Source organism: Podarcis erhardii (genome assembly GCF_964252035.2).
Source record: "Podarcis erhardii genome assembly, chromosome: 15".
NCBI classification, from domain to species: Eukaryota; Metazoa; Chordata; class Lepidosauria; order Squamata; family Lacertidae; genus Podarcis; species Podarcis erhardii.
This window is the reverse complement of record NC_138505.1, coordinates 20,450,027-20,472,383: the sequence shown is the minus strand read 5'-3', so window position 1 is coordinate 20,472,383 and position 22,357 is coordinate 20,450,027. Positions and strand designations below refer to the sequence as shown.

At 41.9% G+C, this 22,357-nt stretch overlaps 1 protein-coding gene across 2 annotated transcripts in view; it reads right to left on the bottom strand.

Moving 5' to 3' along the window:
• MED13L (mediator complex subunit 13L) overlaps window positions 1-22,357 on the bottom strand; it is a 173,908-nt gene that overhangs the window by 99,128 nt on the left and 52,423 nt on the right. For both annotated transcript variants that reach the window (XM_081841684.1, XM_081841683.1), the window contains exon 3: window positions 2,872-2,956. In XM_081841684.1, coding sequence (XP_081697810.1) covers window positions 2,872-2,956 — 85 coding nt within the window. The remainder of the gene's footprint in view (window positions 1-2,871; window positions 2,957-22,357) is intronic.

Sequence of the window (22,357 nt, the reverse complement as noted above, 5' to 3'; positions counted from 1 at the left end):
AATATGTATAACAGACAGCTTAGCTGGATGTTGGTACTAATGGTCCCCCAAAAAACTGCTCAGCTGACTGGTCAAGTATTGTCAAATGAAGGTCAAGCATTTTATTTAAAAGCATAAGCTTCATTAGAACAAAACTGGCATTTTGCAGAGCAAGTTCAAGTGGCGGCAAGAAGAGTTCAGTGGTGGATTTGCTGCCAAGAGCAAAGCGAAGTCAGAAGATAGGTGGGCATTCTGCCCCACCCCCCAAGTTTCTTTTGAAAATAATCTGGGGGAAATTAACTACACCACCTGGGGGACTATAAGGCTAGCGAGGGGTACATCAGAAACCGACCCTCCTGGCACACTCTATTTCAGCCCTTATACCACCAGCTGAAACACTGTTGGTACTACATCTATGCCCACAAAGCTTTTTGCAGGCATGCCAGGGCAGACAGGCTTCCCTCTGCTGGTCCTCCTGCCTTGACCTAACTGCCCTCATCTGGCTTTTGGCAGGGGTTAGGATTGTTCCCTTAATTGTGATTAATCTTCACAAAACTTTCAGCATATGTAAGAAAGACTTCTAGAAATGCGGAAAATTAACTGTAACTGTAATGTTCTTTTTGGCTGTTTTCCTGGAATACTAGGGCCAGGCTACAACTTTCAAGGAAACAACACAAAACTATTTCTATGACACCCCTTAATCAAAGTTTTCTGAGTGGTATACAAAAATATGTTAAAATACATTATGAATGGGTTTTTTAAAAAAGAGCAATTACAGCATCACAGCAAGAGATGAAGCAAATAAAATTAAGCACAGACAAGACTTGAAACCTTTTTCAAGCCAAAACATTGAAACATGTTAAAAACCCTGAGGTTTGCTTGTTTTTTAAAGGGAGGGCTACACATGATTCCAAAATGGATGTGAAATAGACCTCCGTTCCACAACTAGGGTGCTATCATAGAGAAAGCCCTCTCACTTTCAGACACTCAATGGATCCACTTGGGAGTGGCACTTGGGAAACAACCTCCAATGAGCAAAGCAATGTCCAGATAGAAATATATGGAAAAACCTAGCCCTAAGCCATTTAGGAATGTAAACATTAAACCCAGGGCCTGGAAATGTATCAGAAGCCCATGGGACTGACAAAGTACTTCCTTAATATGTCCAGCCCCAGTTAGCAAACCTTGAAGCACAATTTTTGTGTTGTGTTTAACTGAATTTTTGGACCCTTTTTTTTTTTTAAAGGCAATTTAACACACAATGTATTGCCGTACTCTAAACATGAAGTTACCAGAGCATAGCTAACTGTAGTTTGGCTCTGTCTATTTGGACCACAGCTGTGTTTTCAGCTGAAGCTGATAAAAGGCACTCTGGACCACCAAGGCCAGCTGTGACTCCGGTGACAATGCTAGATAGATCATGAGTATCCCCAAACTGCAGAGCCCCATCCAGGACACACTGCATGCCACTCAATCACTTGCTTATACTGTAGTACTTCCTTCTTGTATGAATTGAGTATCATAGATATACAAATCGGAAACTCATTATCCAAGCGGCTAACCTTATGTAGCCAAAACGGTATCACCTAAGCATCAAGAGGGAAGTACCAGCAAACTTGGATGAACCCCAAAGTTTGAAAAAGTTCAGAATCACCACCCTACTTTGAAGGAACAACTCCCAAACAGCACAATGTGACAGTGGAATGCTAATTCTCTCTTTGGGGCTGGGGGAGAACACCAGAAATCCAGGAGAATGTAATGCAGTACTTTCATGCTAGTTGCTGGTGCACTGAGCAGAGACATTTCATATTGCGATGTGCTGCAGATCCTAAGTTTGTACATATATACACATAGGGGGTGTGCGTGTGCGTGTGCGTGTGCGTGTGCGTGTGCGTGTGCGCGCGTGTGTGTGAAATAAAAGCTAACTAGCAGTAACCAATAAGAAACAAATGTCAGCCATAAAGGTATATGACACTTGGCCACTTGGCTCCTTGTGCCAGAGAGGCAGTGACTGCACAGGAACTTCCCTACGCCTATGGTGATATTGCTAACATGTGCTTACCTTTTGGACATAAATTTTCAAAGAAGTGGAAAACATTTATAAGACAAACATCAAAATGCCTCCAGCATTTGTACTAGTGGCGATAATGAATGACACCAGACTTCATACTGTATATAAATATATTCTGTCGTTTCTGCTGATGGCAGCTTCTCTGGAAACCCAACAAATGCTGGTGAAGGCCTGGTAACTGAAGTATGGCACCAAAGGGTCTGGTCAGTAGCACTGGCAGAAAAACTAACATGCCACATCCATGTGACTAAAGGAAGGGCAAGCCCCTTTTCTTTATACATGGCATGGAAACCACTTACATCTTACATGAGACAGGAAGAACAGACAAGGATTCCCTCAGCATCTCATGGTGGAGTTTGGAGAGATCTCCTTGATTATATTATTGCATGCTATTTGTATGGTGCGACAATGTAGCTTCCTTTTATTCATGGTATTTTGAATGCTCTTATGGTTGAACAAAAGACAGTCAAGATGTTTGTAACAGTTCTTGTTCATTAAATACTGCAAGATGAAATACAAACATCTTTTTTAAAAAGGCACTAGCCTGATGTCAATGGGCAGAGACTTCCAAAATATAGGTGCTGCCACAGTCAAAGATCAATTTTTTAACAACTACGGAACAAGTATTGTGTAGCAACTGTAGCAGTAACAGTTCTGCTGATCAAAGTGGTTATAATGAGAGTATTCTTCACCTCTTTCTCCCCTTGATCCAATCCTCTGCACAAGCTTGGGAGATGTATGGAGATGGGGTTGGTGACAAGACAAGTCGGTAGCCCAAACCAACATTAATGGACCCCTCTGAACAGATGGAGTTCTCTTACCTTTCCAGCAAGTTGTGGATTGCCTTGAAAAGCAGTGTCCTGCACTCATATGAAAGCCCATTCTCCCAAAGTCCTTCTTCCACCACTGTAAAAACAGGCAAAGTGTTAGCCTATCATCCAGAAAACAAGAGGAGGGTTTAATCATTCAAGTAAACGAAAACATAATTCAGCTGGGTTTTTAGAAGGACTATCCAAGCTGGAGCCATCCCAAAGTATCAGACTACAATTGCCTTAATTCTGGACGACTGCCCATGCTGACTAGCACCAGGGGATTATGGGAGCTATAGTCCAAAACATCTGGAGGGCACCAGATTAGTGAGGGTTGGTCTTCCTGGTTACCTAAGCAAGTACCAATATGCATTACAGTACTACCAACTGCTTCAGTTATAAATCAGCTGTAACAAGGTACCCATCCTCCTCCCAGTTTAATAGAAAGCCTATTTCAGGTTTATGCAAACTTTAAGGGATGAGTGAAGCAAGTTACCGTATTTTTTGCTCCATAAGACTCACTTTTCTCCTCCTAAAAAGTAAGGGAAAATGTGTGTGCGTCTTATGGAGCGAATGCAGGCTGCGCAGCTATGCCAGAACAGCAAGAGGGATTGCTGCTTTCACTGCACAGCGATCCCTCTTGCTGTTCTGGTTTCTGAGATTCAGAATATTTTTTTTCTTGTTTTCCGCCTCCAAAAACTAGGTGCATCTTGTGGTCTGGTGCGTCTTATAGAGCGAAAAATACGGTATCTGAGGTGAAGCAAGTTGACCAAGCGGGATTGCCATTCAAATTAAAATGATCCTAAAACCAGGTAAACTGAAGTGCTTAACTCCACATTATGCATTCATACATTTCACACATATAAATAGAATTCTGAGGAAAAGATGGATGGGTGAAGGAGGCAAGAGACTGAGGAGAGATGGAAAAGGTATAGAACTGAGGAGAGAAGGGGAAAACAGAAATAGGTTTAGTTGTTTTGCATTCAGTCTTCTGTTTGAATTGGAATTCTGTTGCTGGTGTTGATTACTATTATGTACCTTGTAGTGCTCCATGCTCTGTTTTAATTGTCAGCCAGGGGCATCTTGCATTAGGCAATACATACATTTTAATAATATAATAATGATGGGTGTGTGGTGTTGACAAGAAAAAAGCAGGCACGCATGGTAACTCTGGAGGAAGCCAAAAACAAGGGAGGGGCTCTCCCCCCCCTCACAAATTTGTTTACGTTAATCGGTCAAACATTTGGCTTCAGCTGAAAAGCAAACACCTCAAAAGCATGCAAATGTTCAAAAGGTGCCTTGCAAGTTTCATTTTATGGGAGAACACTTATAGGAGATGGCACTTTCACCTTCTGTTCCTTTGGTTGGTCCATTCTCAGACTTTTGCAGTGCCAAGCTACCGTCGCCTGGAGATCATTGTGTCTAACTGGCTCAGATACATCTCAGTAAATGAATAGTAAAAACACTCAAAGGGGCTTTTTAAAAAACCTTGGTTATGGGTGCATATAACCTTTGTTTTTAACATTCCTAGTAATCTCTCTCACATACAAAAGCCAAAAACCAATTTTGTGCCTCTCACAATTCTTTACTTTCCGCCTTCACTAAAATATATGAACATTTTACTGCGCAGATTCTTCTCCCTCCCTGCCCAAGTACCACCTGCAGGAAGCTGGGGCAAGACAGAAACAGATATAAAAGACCCCATGGGGAAAACAGAAAGCAAATAACATATTGCATTAATTAGACAATATAATAAACATATTATATTACAAGTAATATAAATATAATAAGATATAATTAAGTTGCATGTGGGAATACTCAAGTAATTCCCACTAGAATGAACAGCAGAAGCATTTATAGTAAGGAAAACAGGTATATGATAATAAAGACTTCAAACAATCTATTGATGGGGTATGGGAATGCAAAAATTACTACGCATTTGAACTGCTCTGGAGGATATCACTAAAGAAAATCCAGCTTCCTGCACTGTACACCAAAAAGAAAAAAAAGGGGGGGGGAATGTTTAGCTCCAGGAAATCTAAAGTACATTTCACTGTTTTACATGCACCATTCTGCTTCCCTGAAACCTTATTTTGAAAATTAAGTAAAACTATTTGAAAGTAGCTCGGAAGGGAATGGGACTCATATTTAATCAGAGCAATGTCCCTGGGGAAAAGTGGGCTTAAACCTTTCTCCCACACCATTTATCTGATATAATACCACTTCTACCATATGGTATTAGCTCCACCCTTCCCCAATGCCACTGCCGCTATCAAAATTAGGGCATTCCATACATACATCCCTATCTGCTTTCAAGTAAAAAGCAAAACGTGGGGAATTCTGCTCACAGATTTCTCATGTACAGTGGTACCTCTAGTGCGGACACAATCCATTCAGGGGTGCCGTTCACACCCCAAAAAGCCCACAATTAGAGTGGCGCTTCTGCACAAGCGTGGAGCACAATAGAGCGCTTCTTTGCATGTGCGAAGCTGCGTTTGCAAGCCGAAAAGACGCAATATGAACCTAACGCAACACAAGGTATGACTGTAACATGTACTTCAACCCTTAAACAAGAAATCTGCATGCATGTGAGGAAGGCTAAAATACAGAGCTTTTCTACCTCCCACAGCAGAACTAATTAAACCTTATTACTCTGAACATTGAGTACTCTAACCATATTGGCCACTGTGAATATGAAGGGGAACATACTCTATACTAGTTGTTTCACCATTAAAAATGACTGGAAATCAATTTATTGCTCTGTTCTACCAAAAGATAGGAGGGTGCCTGTGACAAGGAAGTAAGCAACTACAGGAGGAGTTATGTGGTAAGCAGGGTTTGGGGCTCCTTTTTCCTACAGTATCACTTCTTCCTGGTTTTCTTTTTTAAAAATCAATTTAAAAATCCAGTTCACTGGCAAATGTCTACATTAAATAAATATATCAAAAATTCAATTACCGAAAGCCTATACTAAAGCTTTCGTTTCATTTTAGATTAAATTTGTCTACAGTGAAGCAGTTTAGTGACAAATGTAGATGTATCAATGTGTCCTGGAAATTGACATACAAAAAAGCAGCAAAGGAGTGTGATGCTACATTGATTCTGAAATACTGCATTAAGGCCATAAAATATCTAATTAAATGCAATGCTATTGATCGATCATTGTTACATCGCCATTGATTCTCCTGTAAGATTTGTGTTCAAAGTCCTTAGTGACTAAATGGACTTGATACTATACCAGGTGCAAGCATACTTCCTGCTCTGATGTCCTTACACAGGTCATAGCTAAAGAAATGTGGCATCAGTTCTCCTCTGAACTGAGGAAGTACCTTCCTTTGTACAACCACAAACCATCAGTACTAAAATGCACTGTTTGTTTTGACACTCTTGCAAATACAGTGTACAGTGCAGTCACTCAAAACGCTCAAGAAACTGAACCACTTGGTCAGTCTGTAACCTCCAGCTAGTGTGAAACAACCTCTTTTTAAAAAGAAGTTGTGCACAACTATCTACACAAAGACTTTTAAATCTGAGGGGAAACACAATATAAAAATAAGGTTGTAATCAGAAACAAATGGAAGCCTATAGCACACCATTCACTCAACACTAGCAATGCCATTCACATCTCCCAACATATAGATAGTAACAGCTTGTACTGTTTTCAGCAATACAAATGACAAAATGGTTATCGGAACATATTTAGCGCTAATTCAACAACCTGTGGTCCTCCAAATATTGCTGGACTACAAATGACCATTGATCATGCTGGTTGGGAGTTGGCGTCCAACACCACTGGAGGGACACAGGTCACTCATCCCTGCATGAATGTTTGCAGAGGTGAGCTCTCGCACCGCTACCTGGACTAGAGCATTATACAAAAGTGGACACACTTTTAAATTTACCGTATTTTTCGCTCTATAACACGCACCTAACCATAACACGCACATCGTTTTTAGAGGAAAACAAGGGAAAAAACATTCTGAATGAAACAGTGGATGTATCATTTTTGGGCTTCATGCTGTGGCCACAGACATGTGATCTGATGGTGAATTTGGGGTGACCCAATGCCAAAATCCTGAGAATTCCTGTGGATCCATGCTTTGTAACCACGTTTTTGCACCATTGCAGCCCCAGGCAACAGTGGGTGCGTGATTTTGGGGGTGCAGGCTGTAGCCATGGACATGCTATGTGATCTGATGGTGAATTTGGGGTGACCCAATGCAAAGATCCTGAGGATCCATGTGGATCTATGCTTTGTAACCACATTTTAAGTGGGGAGCGAAGGAAAAACAAAGAAGGGACATTAGAGGGGTGTGCAGAGAAGCAGCTGGCTAAGAATGCAGGAGAGGGATTTAACAGGTTGGAGGAAAGAAAGGCAAAAGTTTCCCCCCACCCAAGCCAGCCATCTCTCTCTCTCTCTCTCTCTCTCTCTCTCTCTCTCTCTCCCTCCCTCCCTCCCTCCCTCCCTCCCCCCTCTCTCTCCCTCCCCCCTCTCTCTCTCCCTCCCCCCCTCTCTCTCTCCCTTCCCCCCTCTCTCTCCCTCTCCCCCAGCAGCACCGGAGCTTGCCTGGAGGGGAGGGGCTTTCCCTGCTCTTTGTTCCGTTTCAGCAAACACAGCAACGAAACAGAGGAGGGTGGGCAGTAAGACCCTGAGGCAGAATGCAGGAAAGCAGCCACTTTCTCTTTTCAGTTTTCCCTTTTCCTTGAAGCGTCGCGATTTGATTTTTGCCTGGTTTTTCGGCTCCAGGGACCACACATTCGCTCTATAACACGCACAGACATTTCCCCTTCCTTTTTAGGAGAAAAAATCTGCGTGTTATAGAGGGAAAAATACGGTAACTATGAGATTTCCCTTCATCATCAAAAGTAAAGGTAAAGGTAAAGGTACCCCTGCCCGTACGGGCCAGTCTTGACAGACTCTAGGGTTGTGCGCTCATCTCACTCTATAGGCCGGGAGCCAGCGCTGTCCGCAGACACTTCCGGGTCACGTGGCCAGCGTGACAAGCTGCATCTGGCGAGCCAGCGCAGCACACGGAATGCCGTTTACCTTCCCGCTAGAAAGCGGTACCTATTTATCTACTTGCACTTAGGGGTGCTTTCGAACTGCTAGGTTGGCAGGCGCTGGGACCGAACGACGGGAGCGCACCCCGCCATGGGGATTCGAACCGCCGACCTGACGATCGGCAAGTCCTAGGCGCTGAGGTTTTACCCACAGCGCCACCCGCGTCCCTTCATCATCAAAAGAAGACAGTTCAAAACTTGTATCTGAAGTGTCCTCATTTTGTCTCCCCTCTCAAAAACAGCTATGAGAACTAATGAACATAAGACCAAACGTACCCTTGAATTATGACAAGCATGTGTGTGTGTGAACACAGAGAGACATTGTCAGGGGCTCAGAAGCAGAGGCACAGGGAAGAGGGGAAATGGAGAGCGAAGGGGAAGAATCCGAGGGGAGCGTAGGAGAAGAGGACAGTGGTCCGAGGGATTCCATGAGCCTCTCCAGCGAATCGGAAGATTCACAGAAGGGGGCGCCAGTGGCCAGGGGCAGGGGGTTCCCAGGGGGAACGCCCCAGGAGCGAGGGGGCAGCAGGAACTCCCAGAGCAGTAGTTGGAAATCAGGACCAGCTTCCCCACCAGAGCAGAGTGGGGGGGAAGAGTCCCAAGCATCGGGGCCAGTGCATTCCCCACCAGGGAGAGAAGACGAGGCTGAGCTGACCACGCCTCCGTCGGAGAGTCGGGCGACGGAGGGGAGGTCAGATCCGGCTAGTGTCCCGGAAGAGGGAAGCAGTGACAGAAGTAGTGTAACGGTTAGGAGAAAGGTCACTGGGTTGGCGCGAGAGGCAAGTTCAAATGTACAGGAGCGCGGGACAGCAGAGAATGAGGATTGGGAACCGGGTCCTAAAGCCCGACGGAGGCAGGGGGAGGAGCTAAGTGACTCAGCGTCGGAAGAGTCCAGAAAGGGCAATGCCCCAGCGGGCAGGAGGACCCAGAGGAGGAGAGAGCAGCGGAAAAGGTGGAGCAGGGCTAGGATCTTAAACTGGTGTCAGAGGGGAGGAGACTCAGACGGGACTTCGCCGATCTAGGGGTTAAGACGTAGGGCTGCACACTGTGGCTTTGAAATGGAAACTGAACTTCAATAAAGACTTTTATACATTACCACAGCCTAGCGTTGGTCCTCTGTGAGCTGGGACCTAGAGGCAGCTCTGACAGTCATACATTGAATCCAAAAAATGATTACACATAAAACAAACAAAACAACAACAACCCGCCATCAAATCACAGGCCACATCTGATTCCACTGACAAAACCACTTGTTGTTGTTGTTTAGTCGTTTAGTTGTGTCCGACTCTTCGTGACCCCATGGACCAGAGCACGCCAGGCACTTCTGTCTTCCACTGCCTCTCACAGTTTGGTCAAAAACCACTACGAATCAAAATATTTTTGAAAGCACACATACAGTTCATACGGGCATTAATACAAGCAGAACAAAGAGCAAAACAAAAATCTGTGGGGTGGTTGTTGTGGTGGTGGTGGTGGTTGAAGGCACAGCTACTTTTACTCCTGATGACTAGATGACCCTTCGGGTCCCTTCCAACTCTACGATTCTATGGGTTTCTAAGTAGTAGACCCTTCCCAGCCAGGCATTTATTTTCTTTGCTTCTCCAGCACAAGGGTTTTTTAAAAAACAAAACACAACCGTATAGTTATAAAGGAGCATTGCCAACCAAGTATCTGACAACCTGCGTCCATGAGAAAAGGGCTTTATGCTGAGCTGGAACAGTTGTCTGTCACTGCTGCTCCAGCCATGGCAAGAAATCCCAGCAGCTGTACTGACTGAAATGCAGTTGCCTCATTAACATTCCCTCCACCACTACCACCAAACACCCATCCAGCGTTTCTGTGCTTTCAACAATAATCTTAAAGAGCATTTTACAGAAGACTTAGCCCTGCTAAGGGCACTCCGCAGCATGATCGAGGGAACATGGAAACACGATTCATTAGACACGCCTGGAGTGGTAACAATGGAGCTACTTCTTGCTGCCTTTCATTTTCTTATACTTTTGCTAAGACTAATGCATTCCTGTTACACAACAAGCAAATTTACATCCAGAAGAAAACTGTTAGCACCTCTGATTAAGCAATGACATTTTCTCTTGTATTAAGAAGATAGAAAATGTTGACATGTTAAACAAGGGTGTGGGGGAAGACAAACACAATCCAATAAACTGCCTTCTAATAAGTCTAATACGATGCATACAATAAATAGATTATGGAAGGGCCTAAACTATCTCATCTGCCTTTAACCTGGATGCTATTAAAAAGAAACTGCTCCACAGTCTCATTATTATGCTCCTCTGCCCCAGTAGATTTTCATGCTTAGCTGTTGTTGGCTTCCCTTGAAATGCTGTTTGTATAACTATTCAAAACAATGAATCTTTTATTTGCTTTTTTCACTTGCCTTCAGCATTGTACTGTCCTCTCCTCTCCATTCCTATTTATCACCAACTCTCATCATCTTTATCCACGTACTACAAAAGCATTCATTTCATGATGTACGCTTACATTTTTACATACAACCATCTGAAATGTATAGTTTGGATTAAGTTGTTAAAACAATATACCATGGAGGGGGAGGGTTTTTATAACGCGGTACCCAAGTAATGTTTCAGTATTTTGGAGCAGTAGTCCTTTCAGACCCAGGACCCATCTTTAATCCAAGCATGCATTTGAGGACCCATTTCTTAATTTGCTTGATGTGTAACAGTGTGTGGGTGGGTGGTTGTGTGGGTGTATGGGTGTCTTTCAGAAGAACGGTCACTGTCACCAGGACCACCACAGCAACTCTGTAAAAGAAAAAGAAAAGGAGATCCACGCTAAGGAGTTGAGTACTATTGCCATAGACCACAGCCACTAGTAACTAACCCAGTCAGCAAGGTGCAAACCTCATACTAAAACATCTCTGTATGGGGCTACACAGCCCACTAACATATGGGAGTAGACTCAAGAGGATGATAATGCTCCAGACAACTTAATTAAATGATGCTTGAGGCTACCTCAACCTCCACTGCATCCAGCTCCTAAGTCCAATTCTATACTCAGTAACCAAAAGGCTCTTCATCATTCTATTTAAATATTTCATACCTTTTTAACATCCTGCAGGAACCAGACCTTCCATGACTAAATGCCATCAACCTAGCAGCGTCTCTTTAAAACTAACCAAATTACTAAATATCCTATGGTGAAATGCGTCCATTGTATTATGAAATGCCAAGATGCCTCTTTTAACAGAGGAAATAAACCAAGGTCTGTGGATGGAAGCAGAAGGTGCTTTCACCTCCTGGCGGCATTAGAGCAGATTCTAGAGAGAGGCAGACTTCATTCTCTGAAGTGGTACTTGGGATGGTGTGATGACAGGTGGATGAGCCTTTCTACTGACATCCAGTGAAATACAGGGGAAGCTCTGTTACGAGTCAAAAGAGGAAAAGAATGTTCTGTAGCAAGGTATACTCTCTGACAGTTAGTGCGCGAACAAAAAAGACTGCTACATTTTGAGGGCTGTGTGTGTGTTTGCTGCAATTCTGCACAATCCCAGACAATCCACAAGCCAGTGTATGGTACAGATTGCTTTAGATAAGACAACTGAAATTCTTAAGGGAAGGTAAGTCAGACTGCGCAGGTCTGTTTGAAAGTGTCTGGGCAATGTCTCCTGAAAACTCAGAAGCCAGCCACAAAGTTGCTCAAAAAGACTATCTTCAGAGGCTTCAGTGCACTGGTCATCACCAGGCAGAAGACACAGAACCAACTAAGGCAAAATAATCCTACACATCTCAGTTTGAAGGATTTGTTTTTCAGCGGATGAATTTGGATTACCAAGATAGGCAATATTAAAGAGCACAAACAGCACTGTTTACACATCATGTGATTTGATTTATGGAACTCACTGCCAAAAGAATGTGGTGACGGCCATCAGCGCAGATACCTTAAAAGATGTGTTTGTTTGTTTGTTTGCTATTAATGGCTACTGGTCACAATGGGTATATGCAGCATCCACCTTCAGGGGCAGTATGCCCCTGAATGCCAACTGATGGGAAGCAACAACTTCCTGGATGCATCTCTCTGATTGCCTTCAGTGGGAAAGCATGCTAGACTAAAGGGACATCCAACAGATGAAGCTGTCTCCAGGCCACTAGTTCATCTAGCTCAATATCTTCTCAATACTGACTGGCAGCAGTTTTCCATGGTTCCAAACATGTTTTTTTGCCAATTCTACCTTGAGATGTCGCAGATTGAACCTGTGTCTTCCATCACACATATACCTGTACCACTGAACTATTGCCCTTTCCATGCTCTTATATTCATATTACTTAACCTTTTTATTATTGATTGGCTGATTATCATACTACATTTCTTCATGTGGACCTTCAAGGTGGCTTTCCCCAGCCTAAGACAGTTTATGCAGATGTTGAAGTTCTGTTCAAAATCCCAATACATTTTCCATGGCAACTAGACCTGGACCAGAAACTCAACAGATATGCAGCACGTTGACAGCATGGGTGACAAAACTTCTAAATATACAAGCATGAACAAGGCCCTCAGCCAGGAGACTAAGGACCCCTGGGAGGCTGCTCCCCTTCCCTTCCAGGAAAAATATCATGGCAACAAACTGATCAGCCTGGCCTCATCTATTACCTAGAGAAGGAGAAGCTGCAGGCAGCTACACTAAGGCTGCATGCACACTATATTTTAAAGCACATTCAAAACACGTTTATCTGCTCAAAGAATTCTGGGTACTGTAGTTTGTTAAGGGCTACTAGGAATTTTAACTCTGTGAGGGGTAAACTGCTGTATCTAGACTTTTTAAAGGGGTAAAATGTGCTTCAAATGTATTTTAAAAGGTACAGTGGTACCTTGGGTTACATACACTTCCAGTTACAGACTCTGTTAACCCAGAAATAGTGCTTCAGGTTAAGAACTTTACTTCAGGATGAGAACAGAAATCGTGCTCCGGCAGCACGGCAGCAGCAGGAGGCCCCATTAGCTAAAGTGGTGCTTCAGGTTAAGAACAGTTTCAGGTTAAGTACAGATCTCCGGAACGAATTAAGTACTTAACCCGAGGTACCACCGTATAGGGAGCACACAAGCCTTTGAACATGTGCCTGAGTTGGCTTCAGTTCTCTACCCTCCCAATCTCTTCTTCCTTTGGGGCTGTGTCTTTTAGATTGTAAGCCTGAGGGCAGGGACAATCTTACTATTGATTGCTGTAAACTGCTCTGGGAGTCTTTTTTTTTTTTTTCAGCTGTATAGCAACGTAAAAATACCTTAAATAAATAAAGCAGCTTTTTTATTATTTTATCTAACCAATAAATGCTTAAATCATTGATCTTCCTTTTTTTTAAGATATCCGGGGGCGGGGGCAGGAGAGAGAGATATGGTATGTTTTAGTACCAAGGTGTGGCTTCTGATTGGCTGCAGGAGCTTCCTGCACTCAATCAGAAGCCATGGAAGCCATGTCGGACATTCGGCTTCCAAAAAACATTTGCAAACTGGAACATTCACTTCCAGGTTTGCGGCATTCAGGAGCCAAAACGTCTGCGTACGAAGGCGTTCGACAACCAAGGTACGACTGTATATTGATAAATTAAATAGTGCCATAATGTGGTGGCTTAATATTGCCCTAAAACCATATTCTTTGTACTGGCAAAGCAAAGTCTCAGAATAAGACTCTGGAGCTTTTGTACCAAGTTTATAATTCAAGATTAATTGACTTCTTAACATGACCCTAAGATAACTTTCTGAAGGAAACAGCTAGCTATGGACATGTTTTGTGAATCAAACTCTAGTAACAAACTTGCCAAGAAAAGGCAGACCAATTCAACGGTACACAATAGAATCACAAGCGATGCAGGACATGTTATGTGTAGGGGGGTGCAAAGGTGTGCATATCCTGTAAGTACAGGAGTCTGGAACATGTTATCTGGAAAAAGCAAACTTCAGCAATACTAATGCACAGTGCACAATCTTTGTGGGGACTCAGACGTATTTCTGAACTCCCTCTCTATACTAATGTTGCTGAAAGTAGCATACAAGCTGACAGTTGTGTCCCAATAGAGGGAGTGCTGGGACATGTCAAAAACTCTTTACATTGCTCCACAACTGCATAATGTTATCATAATTAACAGTTGAAGCAGAATTTATATGGCTCACAGTCTGACCAGAGTAAAGCCACAACTAACTATACACAACAATGAAATGACCTTGCAGAAATTTTACTGCACATTCCTATTCAACAGCAGCACACACAACGTACTGCAGATAATCCAAAATAGTTATTGAGGTGTAGCACCAAGAAATTATAGCTGCATATAGAGGTAGTTTTCTCAAGACACCACCCTCTGAATCTTGACTACACAAGGAAATATTCCGTTGCTAACAGCTGTCCAGACGCAGACCTCATAGGGCAGCTTCACATGCTCTCTTTTTGCACTCGGTTATAGATTCCTAGTGAAATATATGCATGAAACCCCATCAAGGGCAAACAATGTGCAGAATGAATTCTGTGCATGTCCCTTCCCATTTCTGCTTCTAAGTATTTTGAAAACGCCATGAAATGGTATGACCCCTGGTTTCTAAACTTTAAAATGGCAATTCTACAATATTTCTAGCCATCTCACTACCACCTCTGTAGCTATGTCTGAGATGACTTTGATAACCATTGCTGCGTAGGACCTCTGAGGTTAAGGCAAATAGAAAGAAAAATGGTTCATCGGGCCAACAGGTCCAATAAAATGTATCAGAGCCAATTGTGATATAACTATCTTTTCAACAAACATGAAAAAAAACCTGGTTCTCCCTATATATTTTTCCAATCTAATGTGTGTATACATCCTGAGTCTATACAAAACAAAGACCTTAACAGTCAAGCAGAAAGCTTTATCCGCAAAAAAATCTTTACAAGGACTTAATTGGAATCAGAACTGACACTGCCATCCCTGCAGTCTTAGTGTAGCCCTAAGCTGATATTTTTGTTCTGGATGACCATGCAGCCCATGTCATCATGCATTAGTTTCAGATAACTCAGCCAACAAGCATCTCATCTTTTGCGCTTGCCTGGAGCCAGAGCTTGGTTTTGCTTATAGTCAAACTGATTCTATCGGGCAGGCACACCTACATTTCTTCTGAACAAGTGTGATGAGGGATCCCTGAAATCACTTCTCTTTTTACACTACCCAGCCCTCCAAATGCATATATACACACCTATAACTCAGGATAACACTTACTGAATCCGATAAAGTGGACTGCAGTCCATGAAAGCTTATGCCGTAACAAATTTGTTGGTCTTTCAAGTGCCACAAGACCCTCTGCTGCTTTACAGCAAACATAGCAATAATGCCCCTAGATACAGCACTCAAATTTCAGATGTCACAATTCTACTTAGTTATTGGAGTAATTAAAAAAAGAAACTCATCAGAAAATGTTATATTCTTTACAAATAACTTATATTGACTTTTAAGGGCATTCCACACACATTCCACAAACCAGGATATGGTATGAACATCATGATGTTGAATCAGGCCTAATCAGTGCCTGGATCTGTGACCACCTGGGTACCAATGACACTATTTTGGTCATTACTATGTCTGAGAAAGGAATTTCTTCTTAAGAAGATACACAGGGCAGATTTCACTCAGAAAAAGAAATAAAGGGAACGTTGAACATGTAATTCAGTGATAAGACTAAATGTTTCACTGAATAAGCTGAAGCAGCCTTCAAATCCTAGTATTTTAAAAAATGTGAACTTACATACCCTTTTTATGTAAAAGAGATTTCCTCCCAAGTATGCAGAGGACAGGCACTTGAGACAACTGATTCCTGAGTAGAGATATTAATTTCACATATAGCAGCCCAACTCCAGCACCAGACACCTATGCATTGCACTTGCAGAGCATCTTTGAGACTCTTTTTTTCCCCATCTCACATCCCTGGGAGATGGCACGTTATCACGTCCCATCACTCCCAGGGGCATTTGCCATTTTTAACATGGCAGAAAGGCTTTCTAACTGCTTATAGCAGTTACTGTTTGTAAAAAAGAAAGAAAACATTGCAGTCAGCACTTGAATCATCTCATAACAATGCAAGTTACCTATTTAAATGCTAATTTTAGAGCATTAAAAAAAACCTAATAGGAACTTAGGGAAAACATAAACAAAAGTGGCACAGGCCAGACATATACTTATACAAAAGTGACACACCCAGAGCTATGTATGCACACCCCTTTTCAAGGGCAGAGGGAGAGCCATGCTCAGCCAGTAAAGGGCTGAACTAGGTACTAGGATGTGCACGCAAGCCCCAGCCCTAATATCCCCAGGCACACTGGCTGCTTTAGATCTTTGTGCCATTAGTGTGAAAGTCTGGGCTAAAAAATAAATAAATGTAGGATTCAACAATGCACTTCAGACCATACTGGCTCTTCAGGGAAATAAGGATTCATCATTTAGATGTGCTATCACTTTTCTTTTCCTTCCGGGCTCCCATTTTTGTAGCATTTAGCTTTAATACCCAAAATACTTTTAACACATATCAATTTACCCCAAAAAACTGCTAAGTAATTCATGGATTTTGCAACAGTTTTTTTTTGTTTTGTTTTGTTTTGTTTTGTTTTTTAAGGTTACATATATCCCTGTTTGGGTGTGCTCTAAATCATTTATGCTTCTATCACCCAAGCTAATTTCATCATTATTCTACAAATTTTTCTTTATAAGAGTCTAAAACCAATATTTTAAAGTAAAGCTACAAAGCAACATCGTTGCATACTGGAGAACATTGGCGGCAAAATTTGAGAAAGAAAAAGAGATAAAGCAGTCATAAGGAAAGTACTGTACAGGCTTTAAAAACTCAATAAAAGAACAAAAAGCAAAACAACGGCTTAAGTTAAAGAACCAAAACAGGGGGAGTCAATACACTGCATTTAATCTAATAATTAAGTGATATCATTTTCAGAAATAAGTTTTGACTTCATTGCTCTTGGGAAAACTTAAAATAGTTTTTGTCTTCACTTAGGGAAGTTTCAGAACACTTACTGAGAGCCATCTAGAAGCAGCTTTGCTGCTTTCAAATGAGATGTAGATTGCACGTATAAAACCTTGAGAGAAGGAAAATTTCACACAAAGATTGGGCAAAGTCTAGCTTAAGAGACTTTAAAAGCTTATCTACACACACACACAAATCTTTTTATCAGTATCACAGTAATTCTTTTGTCTATCATGTGTGTGCCAGTTTGTTAAAAACCTTTCTTTCCTGTGCACTAGCGAACACATCTTTATTTAATGGCATGTGCCCAGAGGGATGATATATTTTTGTAGCAAGCGTTCAAAGAACTTTTACTCTCTAGATGTAAATCTTGTTTGAAATATCTAGGTTAAAACAAATCTGGATTGGTAAGGCACTTCAAAACAAGGCTTCAACTTGCTTTTGAAAGAGACAATAGGATTTAATCAAAACTGTAATTTGCGCTTCTCAGTGTGCTACCCGTCAGTTTCACAGCAAGGCCTGAATCGAGTTCTGAAAGCCCCCCTTTTCCTGCCTTAATATTAGACCTGCCAGTGGACAGTCAGTATCTCTCTCTTGTATTTAACCTTTATTTAAATCCATTTAAGCATAGGATCTTATTGAAATTAATTCCATGGTTTGGTTTAAGCATATCACTGGCTTTCTAAGAACTTAGGAAGCTATCTTTAGTCTTACCTATTTATCAGTCTGGACTAATAAAGTCTACTCACACTTGCAGCAGCCTCTGTGGAAAGTGGGGTGGGTGGGTGGCTTTTTTTGCCAGACATATTTAAGCAGAGGCTGGATGACCATTTGTCAGAAATACTGTGGTAAGGGAAGGTCTGCAGCTCAGTGGTGGAGCATCTGCTCTGCATACAGAAGGTCCCAGTTTGAATCCCTAGCATCTGCAGGTAGGGCTGGGAAAGAATACCTGCCTGTATTCCTGGAGAGCTGCTGCCAGTGAGTGCCACCAATACTGAGTTGGATGGGCCACTGGTCTGAGGGGGTATACGGCAGCTTCCTATGTTCTCTTGTCCAGCAATGCAGATCCTGCATTGACCAGAAAGTTAAAACTAGATTGCCTCCAAAGTCCCTTTCAATACTGATTCTACCACCTGCAGCATGATCATTCTAATGAGAAATACCAGGAATTGAAACTAAGACTTTCAGACCCTCTCTCTGCATTTCAACCCACATGGTTTGCTTTCAAGTAGAAAAGCTGTGGGATCTCCTTCTTTATAAGATTTCAGGGAAAATGTGAAAGGGTACTGTATACTTCATGCAAGTCCCAACTTTGTAGAAAGCACATTGGGATTCTACCTCACTGTATTTTGATAAAGATATATGTTCAGCTAGGTAAAGGTAAAGGGACTCCTGACCGTTAAGTCCAGTTGCGGACAACTCAGGTTGCGGCGCTCATCTCGCTTTACTGGCTGAGGGAACCAACATTTGTCCGCAGACAGTTTTTCAGGGTCATGTGGCCAGCATGACTAAGTCGCTTCTGGCGAACCAGAGCAGCGCACGGAAATGCTGTTTACCTTGCCGTCGGGGCGGTACCTATTTATCTACTCACACTTTGACATGCTTTCAAACTGCTAGGTTGGCAGGAGCTGGGACTGAGCAACAGGAACTCACCCAGTCGTGGGGATTCGAACCGCTGACCTTCTGATCGGCAAGCCCTAGCGCTCTGTGGTTTAGACTACAGCGTCACCCGTGTCAGCTACTTGATCCAAAAATGAGACCAATAAAGTTATTCAAACTAAAATATGTAAGTGTCATAGATTTGGGAAGTACCAAGTTTCTCATGACCCAGGCAACTCTGGCTTCAATGCTTTTAACATTGCATAGCTATGCCATACAAGGACCTTTCCACCGCCACCCCCCTTGTCTCTTTGGTTGAAAGGGTGGTTGAGATACACATACCTCAAGTAACTAACAAGGAAGATTTAAGTAAATCAATGGGGGGCTTCAGTGCATTATTTTGATGTTTCTGGAATAGTTCCTATTTTAGCTGATAAGAATTTTAAGGCAGTGTTGAATAAGACAATTTAAAGCTAAATCCAAATCTTTTTCTAACAGAAAATAAATCTCTTTTTGAGCCAGTGAAAGTGCCTTTTCAGCATGGAAAATAAGCTTTAGAGAAACAGCAAAAGAGAGATTAGATTTAACACTCAGAACATATTTTGTGATATACTTGTTTTTTCTTTCTTGCATTTTTAAAAGGCACTAGGCACTTCACCTGAGAGAAGAGAGTGTTGAAAACTTCTGAATGTGTCTCCCCATATTTCTCAGAGCAGGAGAAAAGGACTGGTCTTTCCTTACACAAATCATGTAAGGATGTTTGAAGACTTTCATTACAGGAATGAACAGAGGGAGTACTGAGATAATTTCACTGCAACTGTTCTCACGCTTAGAAGGGAAAACCTCACCCTGATACAATCTAAAATCAAAAGGACGAACCCTTTGACTTGCAGTCATACACAAATGCGGATTTCCAATCAAATGCAAGATGCTTATTCTGCACTTGCCATTTTGACTGTAGAATTTCTGTAAAGTTAGAGATTGATCCTTCCAGACCCCAAGATACTTTGCTCCTGAGTGCATATCTATTAGTGTGTGAGTGTGTGTGCTTGTAAAATCTTCCCTACTTACCTATAAAGCATGTGCTAACACATTTCAGTATTTCCTAAACTCTGATCTATTTTCTCTGTCCCTTGCTGGCAAGGGACCATTGGGCTGCACTGGCTGCTGTTTTATTTTGCATGCATTTTTGCTCAACATGTATTTTAACACCTATGTATAGAAGACAGATTTACAGTAGACTAGAAGGCTATTGGAGTTTAACTATGAATTGTGCGCACAACCCAGTTAAATAACCATGACACACACACCCATCTCAAGGAAAGGGGGAGTTTCAGCAACTTCTACAGGTGGCCTTCAAATGAAGTCTGATCAGAGACTCCCCTTGTGAGTATTAAGAAACCAGTCCAACACCATTTTTAAAAGTGACAAGTATGGTCACCCAGTGCAATTCATAGGTTACGGCACTGGTGAAATCATCCTTTTTCTCAATGCGCATTTGTAACTTTAGAAAGATCGGGAAACAGATGAGGGGAAGTCATAGCAGATCAGAACAAGAAACTAATAAATTCTAGGAATCTATGTTAACGATACGGATTGTATGGAGGTGGCTATATGCCAGATAAAAACTGGTATAAGTATCTGTTACTGACCCAGCTGTTTCACTTATAATCAGAAGCCACATGAACTAGCAAGACCCCCTTCTTTGCCAGTTTCCTAAAGAAAGAGCAACTGGCTACTAACAGATCTTAATAATCCACAAGGCCTGAAGAGCACTACTTTAGAAAAGCTTTTCTTCTTGACAGAAATCAATGAAATGCCTCTTGAACACAGCAAGAAGAGAGTCTGTTCTGTCTACAATGCAAGCCTCTGCAGAGCAACCAAGTGCCAACAAAGGGGTCACATTTCTCACCCATTCACTGGATTCTTTTGAGTTTCTCATGCTTGCAATAATCTGAGCAACACCATTGCTTCCAATTTGAAACTCTTTTTATACAACCTGTTAAGCATATTATGAAGACACAAAAAGCTCCTGCAACCTACTGCTGCTGCTATTAGTCATGTGAATCCTGTTCAAATCAATTTATTTATATGTAGCCGCTTAGATTCTGACCCTTTGCAAAGACTGAAGAAAGCAGGAGAAAGAAATCAAGCAGTTCTGCTTCCACAGAACTCGCTGTGATTACAAGAGTTTGGGAGTGGGAAATTGGTACATATTTTGCAATTTCAGAACGCAAGAGGAGCATCCACTTCCTCCATTGATGCAGACAAGCTGCCTGCAAGTATGGGTCATGACGGGGCCAGGAGTCAAGTGCTAAATAAATGCCACCTACATACCGCCACCAAGTAACCGTGCCAAGCAGAGACTACTTAGAAAACAGACATCAGGAGTCTCACTGGACACAATGCCAAATGAGTCCTGTGAATTTGTGAACAGTATTCACCCTACTTTAGAAAGGGCCTCCACCCCTGCTAAAAATTGTCTCTAAATTTATTTCTGCAGGCTATCATGTTTGATACTGTTGTAAATCCAGTGATGCATTTGTCAAAGAGAACACACACTAAGTCTTTCTATTGTCTTTACCAGATAATCTTGTCCTGAGATACAACAATTAGCCTGGTCACAGATACTGTCAGGGCTAACATCTCAACAAGGTTGTCATGGACTACAACCTTTCCTATGCAATTGTTAGGGTCTCTCCAAATTTCAGCACTATCCTACTTGGTTTCCTTAAAAGACATTTTAAAAGGGAGGGGGGTGAGAGTTGCTACATAAAAATCCTCCTTAAGGATTTTCACCAAGGCAGAAAAAAATGAAGTGTTTTCCAGCTAAAGAGATACAAGTCCTACATTATTTTGATGCATAACTTTCTTTTATTTAAAGCAGCCCCATAACCTTGTAAATATTCAATGAATAATCATTTGCTATTTATACCTATTTTGAAATCAAGCATGTTTATTGAGGGTATCATCTCATGGTTGTTTCCACAGACAACATCCCCCTCTACTACATCAAGATACAACACTCAAATACATGTATACAAATCTGTGCTTATTTTATATGAAGCTTTATATCCTACCCTGCAGGTGCCTACACACCACTCAATGAGAGTCAGTATTACTACCACAAGCGCATGTGCTGGGAAATCAAACACATGCTGATTTACACAAAAATGCACACTCTTACCAACTTCACACAACTATATGTGTGCTTTTCCTAAACAACAATTCTCAATAGGAAAAAAAGAAAACCACAAGTGAAACAGCCCTTCACACGGAAGAACCAAATTTCAGAATGTTGCTGAAATTTCTTTAGCATTGCTTTTCCAGATGTCAGTTCACATCACATTTGTTATTCTAACTCTGGCACAAGAGGGCTTAAAATGGAGGTTAATCCGATCCTAGGAGGCAACAGACAGAATGTAATTTAAAATGGTGGGGATGAGTTTGCTCCTTTTTTGACTGTATGCAAATTGATCTATCAAAAGGGATCCAACTATTTGCTTTTGTAAAGCAAGAGACATAAGCCATGGGAAACACCATCTAAACTATGTTAAAAACAGCCATTGTAAGGTATATTAATAGGATCCCAAGTATACAGTTTGATGAATTGAGGCAGATAAGAATAAAAATCCCAGAGAATTCTCACAATCCTTCTGGGAAGAAAGGCTTCCAAAGCAACAGAGAATGCATCTCTGTGTGTAACTATTATCTGAACCTGGTTCACGCATACTAGCCTTGATTTATCTTAAGATTCAGTATAGGATATGGAGGGGAAGGCAGCCTTAAGGGATAATGGATCAAATTCAGTTAACACTGCAACCCTGAGCACACGTCTACTCAGAATTAAGATGCGCTGATTTTAATGGAG